This window comes from Suncus etruscus, chromosome 10 (genome assembly GCF_024139225.1).
Source record: "Suncus etruscus isolate mSunEtr1 chromosome 10, mSunEtr1.pri.cur, whole genome shotgun sequence".
Taxonomy (NCBI): Eukaryota; Metazoa; Chordata; class Mammalia; order Eulipotyphla; family Soricidae; genus Suncus; species Suncus etruscus.
In genome coordinates, this window is record NC_064857.1 from 1614423 (window position 1) to 1620890 (window position 6468).

General features: G+C 52.0%; 1 protein-coding gene across 1 annotated transcript in view; it reads left to right on the forward strand.

Annotated features, from left to right (window-relative positions):
- The window catches only part of RGS20 (regulator of G protein signaling 20), a 60510-nt gene extending 54396 nt beyond the window's left edge, over positions 1–6114 (forward strand). The window contains exons 4-5 of the mRNA XM_049782406.1: positions 180–414; positions 5412–6114. Coding sequence (XP_049638363.1) covers positions 180–414; positions 5412–5600 — 424 coding nt within the window. The 3' untranslated portion in view covers positions 5601–6114. The remainder of the gene's footprint in view (positions 1–179; positions 415–5411) is intronic.
- The last annotated feature ends 354 nt before the right edge of the window (positions 6115–6468 follow it).

The window sequence follows — 6468 nt, forward strand, 5'->3', positions numbered from 1 at the left end:
AGCAGCTGTTGCAGATTTGGCCATGTCCAGCGAGCCTTTGGTTTTGATGAAGGCTCAGGCAACAGGCATGCTTTCCTTCCTGAAACGCCCAAAGGTGCAAGTTCATGCTCCCGTGGGGAAATCCAGGTGACTTCCAAGGCCAGAGTCCTGTGTCAGCCCTTCCTTTCCATCTCTCCTAGCTCGAGCCCAACGCTGGAGGAAGTGCGGGCCTGGGGCCAGTCCTTTGACCAGCTGATGGTCACGCCGGCTGGCCGGAATGCTTTCCGGGAATTCCTGCGCACGGAATTCAGCGAGGAAAACATGCTCTTCTGGATGGCCTGCGAGGAGCTGAAACAGGAGGCCAACGGGAGCACCGTTGAAGAGAAGGCGAGGACCATCTACGACGACTACATCTCGATCCTCTCGCCTAAAGAGGTAGCACCCATGAGGGTCACTCCCTCCCCCAGTGCTGGCCTCTGGAAGGAACAGGGGACCCTGTAGCTCATTCCGAACAGTTCATTCCTTGGACAGGGGTCAGCACCGAGCGCCAAGGAACACCTAATATTGGTAAAAACTGGGGCTGGAGCCATAGCACAGTGGTTGGGCATTTGCCTTGCATGCTGCTAACCTGGGATGGACTTGGGCTCGATCCCCGGCATCCCACATGTTCCCCTGAGCCTGCCAGGTAACCCCTGAGCACCACCGGGTGTGGCTCAAATACCAAACAAAAAAGTTGGTCAAAACAAGTTCAGAAAAAGGTTTCTAGAAAAAGTCCCCATATCGTCCATCAGATTCTCTGAGGTATTTTCCTGTTACTTAAAAGAAGATCAAATCGGGCCCGGAGAGATAGCGCAGTGGTGTTTGCCTTGCAAGCAGCCGATCCAGGACCTAAGGTGGTTGGTTCAAATCCCGGTGTCCCATATGGTCCCCCGTGCCTGCCAGGAGCTATTTCTGAGCAGACAGCCAGGAGTAGCCCCTGAGCACCGTCAGGTGTGACCCAAAAAAAACAAAAAAAAAAAAAAAAAAAAAAGATCAAATCTTTGTTGAGAACAGTATTTTACTGATAGTGTTCTAATAATAAGAATGATTATTATTTTTTGCGGTTTTTTTGTTGTTGTTTTGGTTTTTTTTTTTTTTTGGTTTTCTTTGCTTGTTTTGCTTTTGGGACCTCTCGAGGTGCGCAGGGCTTATTCCTGGCTCTGTACTCAGGGATCGCTCCTGGGAGGGCTCAGAGAACCTCCTGTGGTGCCAGGGACTGAACCAGGGTCAGCCAAATGCCCTGCTTATCTCTGCCCTCTCTCTCCAGCCCAGCCGGCTTTCATCTTCTAGATCTTATATAATGACCATCACATCTAGGAGGAGACACAAATGCTGACATTCTCATACGTATGAACACTCACAGTCACACAAGTACACTCACACACATCCTCATGCACATATACATAACATACACGCATGCAGAGCAGTAGAGGGAAGTTCCTCTTGTGAAATGGTGAGTAATGCCATGGTTGAGGCTGCTCACTCCCTAGACAGTCCCAGCGCTTTCTGTGTTGCCTTCATCTCCTTCACGGCCCACAGCAGGAAGGACTGTGGGCGGAAGGGGTCGCGAAGCACTAGGCGAACCGTGAGGGACTGTGAAGAACTATGAGAGCTGTGAGGGACTGGGAGAGGCTTGAGGAGCTGAGGCCCTGCGGGGGTTGAGGGCTGAGAGGGAAAAGGCCATGTGAGCTGTGAGAGGCTGGGTCGGGGCGAGAGGCCCTGCAGGCGCTGTGCAAGCTGTGAGGCCCTCTGAGGAGCAGACCCGGTCCATTTCTGGCGAGTCCTGCTGTGCGAAGGATGCTGTGTGTCACGCCATGGTGTCAGTGGACAGCCAACTCTGTCCTCCATGGAGATCAAGGAATGCAGGCAGCATCCAGAGCAAGGCCTGAAGGAACAGCAAGAGGCGTCATGACCTCTGAAGTGGGTCATATCCCACTTGGGCTCCCTTCTCTTTAAAGCCCAAATTCTGTGCATTCTCTCTCTCTCTCTCTCTCTCTCTCTCTCTCTCTCTCTCTCTCTCTCTCTCTCTCTCTCTCTCTCCTTCTCTCTCTCTCTCTCTCTCTCTCTCCCTCTCTCTCTCCCTCTCTGTCTCTCTCTGTCTCTGTCTCTGTCTCTGTCTCTCTCTCTCTCTCTCTCTCTCTCTCTCTCTCTCATCACACCTGGTGGCTCTAGGGTGTCGCTCCGCGCTCAGAAATCACTCCTGGCAGGCATGGGAGACCATATGGGATGCTGGGATTCGAACCACCTTCCGTCCTGAATTGGCACGTGCAAAGCAAAGGCACTACCGCTTGTGCTATCTCTCTAGCCCAATTCTGTGCATTCTTGGGTGGACTTGGGAGACGTGGTGGGTGCCATTGTGAGAATCAGGATCCAAGGGGCGCTTGTGTTCACTTCGGCCTGTGAGTTCTGGCCTGGCCCTGGGAGCCTGGCTGGCCAAAACATTGTGGGAGCTGCAGGCCGGGGCCTGTACTGGGGTCTTTCCAGCAGTAGCTAGGGAAAGACACACAATAAGGCAGCTGCTGGGCACAGCAGGGAGTGGTGGTGCCATCCACACAGACTCAGGCAGAGCAGGGATGATGGCTGATGTTGGAGAGAGAGGGAAGGAAACGAGAAGGAAGGGAACAGCAACTCCATCCCCATTTGCCTGAGGCCAGAGACAGGAGGGGTGGGGGTTCTTGCCTTGCACACAGCTAACCTAGGTTCATCTCCACCACCCTGAGCCCTACATGGAGTGATCTCTGAGCACTGAGCCAAGAGCACGCCCTATATATCACTGGTGTAGCCTCAACCTACCCATCCCCTGATAAAAAGATATCTGGAAAATGCTGGGAACTGGTTTGTGGTGCCCTGGGTCTGTATGGGACTATACGGGACTGTATGGGCTAAGGGACCTCAGGAGTGTGACTTCAAAACCAAAAAATAAAAATAAAAAAAGGCATAGACATTTGAGGCACACTTAAATTCAAATGCTGATTCAGGAAAAGTTTGTAAGAAAGAGAGAAAATAATGTTGGGGGCCGAAGCGATAGCCGGAGGTAGAGCTTTTGCCTTGCATGGGCCAACACAGGACAGAAACTGGTTCAAATCCCAGCATCCCATATGGTCCCCGGAGCCTGCCAGGAGTGACTTCTGAGCACAGAGCCAGGAGTAAGCCCTGAGCGCCGCTGGGTGTGATCCAAAAAAACAAAACAAAGAAAAACAAACAAACAACAAAACTAAACAAAGACAAGATAAAGGGACCTCCATAGAAGAGAGAGGAAAGGAAGACCATGGAAACATAGTGGCGTTGAGGTGTGAGCACGATGCCACACACAGCCCCGCATCCTCGGCCCTCACCGCGAGGAGCCGCCTGGCACAGGGTGGCCAGGAAGGCACCACTGAGGAGGCCAAGCAAAGGCAGATCCCGGGAGGGATGTGAGCAGTGAAAGGTCAGGCCCAGTTTCTCTTCCACAGCAGCCATGTGGGATAGCTACATGCACCAGCCACTTGGGCAAGGAAGGCTGCACGGAGGCCAAGGGCGGCAGAAAGTGCTGATGTTAGCCAGATGAATTCCAGGTGCTTAAACAGGCTCAGGAAATCCTACCAGGCGCATCAGACCTCATTTCTGGAGCTCACCAGGGCATGCGTGCTGGGCCTCAGACCCGGGGCTTGAGAAAGGCCAAGCTAGGAATTGCCCAGAATTACTGTGGAATTGTTCCCTCCAGCAGCCGCACTGCTATCCAACCCAGAGGCCTGTAATTAATGTCTCTTCGGAGATAATTATCTCTGTCCCAGGAGATAACCTGGAAGAGGCTCCCTAGGACTGGAGCAAGAGGACAGCAGGGAGGGCGCTTGCTGTGCTTGTAGCCGACCCAGGTTGGATCCCAGGCATCCCACCAGGTCCCCCCAAGCACTGCCCAGGAGTGATCCTTGAGTGCGGAGCCAGGAGTTACCCCTAGGTATTGTTGGGTATGGCTCTAAAACAAAACAAACGAAAAGACTGCTCATGTGAGGAAGTTGGCAGAGCTGAGCCAAGGCAAAAGCCCTCTCTCTCCAGGGTGTGCTTTCTGAAGCGGGGTGATACCACAAGGACCTTAGAACTTGTGAGAACTGAGTGCTCAGCCCCTACCTTCCACACCTACAGAAGTCGTCTCTGTGGGTAAGGCCCACAGTCTTGCCAACCTCATGGCAGCTTCCGATACTGGTTAGTGAACCCTTTCGTTGGTTTTTAATTTTATTTTGTATTTTGTTTTGGGGTCACATCCAGCAGTGCTACATATCCACTGGTTTGTGAACCTTTTCATTGTTTTTTTGTTTTGTTTTGTTTTTTGGTTTTTGGGCCACACCCGGTGGTGCTCAGGGGTTACTCCTGGCTGTCTGCTCAGAAATAGCTCCTGGCAGGCATGGGGGACCATATGGGACACTGGGATTTGAACCAACCGCCTTTGGTCCTGGATCGGCTGCTTGCAAGGCAAACGCCGCTGTGCTATCTCTCTGGGCCCCATTTCATTGGTTTTTAATTTTATTTTGTATTTTGTTTTGGGGTCACATCCAGCAGTGCTACATATCCACTGGTTTGTGAACCTTTTCATTGGTTTTTAATTTTATTTTGTATTTTGTCACACACAAACATGCACACGTTCTCAATTTTTCATTCTGCAACCTAGATTTTGAGAAGAACTTGTTTGGTTTTGAGGATTTTGTTTTTTGGGTCACACAGAGTGATGCTCAGGACTTACTCTTGGCTCTGTGCTCAGGGATCATTCCTCGTGGGGTTCAGGGGACCCTCGTGATGCTGGGTCAGCTGCATACATGGCAAAAAGCTTTCCCCACTGTACCCTCTCCAGTCCTTTAATGTGGGATTAAAAGAGAGGGCCAGAGTGATAGTACAGAGGTTAGACACCTGTCTGTTGTACAGCTGTGGCCAGAATGATCAAAATCCTAGCACTGCCAGGTGGGGCTCCCTCAAATGTAAAAGAAAAAAATTTTCAAAAGCCACCTTTATTTGAAAAAAGGAAACAATAGGGGTCAGAGCGGTGGTGCAGGGATAGGGTATTTGTCTTGCTCACGGCTGACCCAGGACGGACCTCGGTTCAATTCCCCAGCGTCCCATATGGTCCCCCAAGCCAGGAGCAATTTCTGAGCACAGCCAGGAGTAACCCCTGAGTGTCATCAGGTGTGACACTGGCCCAAAATAACAAACAAAATAGGAAATAATAGTCTGGAGAGTTTAACTTGCACACACACACACACACCCTCACACCACACACACCCCTCACACCTTCACACCACACACACCTGGCACCATAAAGGCCTCTGAGCGCCACCGCCAAGGGCTAACCCCGGGCACAGAGTTTCGTGGCCCCCCAACTCGAGCCAACCGAGCCTCACAGTACACGTTTGTCCCGTGCACAGGTCAGCCTGGACTCCCGCGTGAGGGAGGTCATCAACAGAGACATGCTGGCCCCTTCCCAGCACGTCTTCGACGACGCCCAGCTCCAGATCTACACGCTGATGCACAGAGACTCGTACCCCCGCTTCACGAGCTCAGCGCTCTACAAGGACCTGCTCCGGGCCTTATCCGAGAAGGCGGTGGAGGCCTAGGACAGCGGCCTCTTCATCCGTGGTCAAGCCATCGAGGCAGCATCTGGGGGGCTCACTGTGGGGAGATGGACTCAGGAAATTTCTAGAGCAGAGGCTTCCTTCTGCAGTGGCTTTGGACAAAGGTAATGGGGGTGGTGGGCTTCTGGCTGGCCTAGAGAATTTGCAGAGCTGTGTGTCCTCAAGTGCAACTGTCCTGGCCACATCTACTTACAGAGCACACGGGACAAGTCTAGTCTTGCGTCCGTCTAGTGCCTGGTCATTATCCTCCCAGGGACAGCCAGAGGTTTCTCGGCAAGTTTGTCCTGAACTTTTCCTTGATCACTGCCAGCACTAGGCCCATTTTATGATGTGACCTCTACTTGTGAAACCACCTGCCAGTGGCCTAGAATATAGGTTTGCATACATATAGGTGTAGGATTAGACATGAGAGTGTTAAGTACTGCTGTCCATGTAAATGGATCAGTAGCAAATGTTTGGCAAGAGAAGCAGCAGTGCTTAAAAACGGTGTTGGGGCCAGAGCAACAAAACAGTGGGTAGGGTGCTTGCCTCGACCAGTTGACCTAGCTTCGATCTCTGACATTCCATATGGTCCCTTGGGCAGCTCCAGAAATGACTCCTGAGTGCAGAGCCATGCATCAACCCTGAGTTCTTTTGGGTTTGGCCCGGGGGAGGGGGAGGGAGTTCATTAAAAATTCCCATTTTGGGGCCGGAAAGATAACATGGAGGTAAGGTGTTTGCCTTTCATGCAGGAGGATGGTGGTTTGAATCCCAGCATCCCATATGGTCCCCCGAGTCTGTGGAGCAATTTCTGAGTGTAGAGCCAGGGGTAACCCCTGAGCGCTGCTGGGTATGATCCACCCCCCAAAAA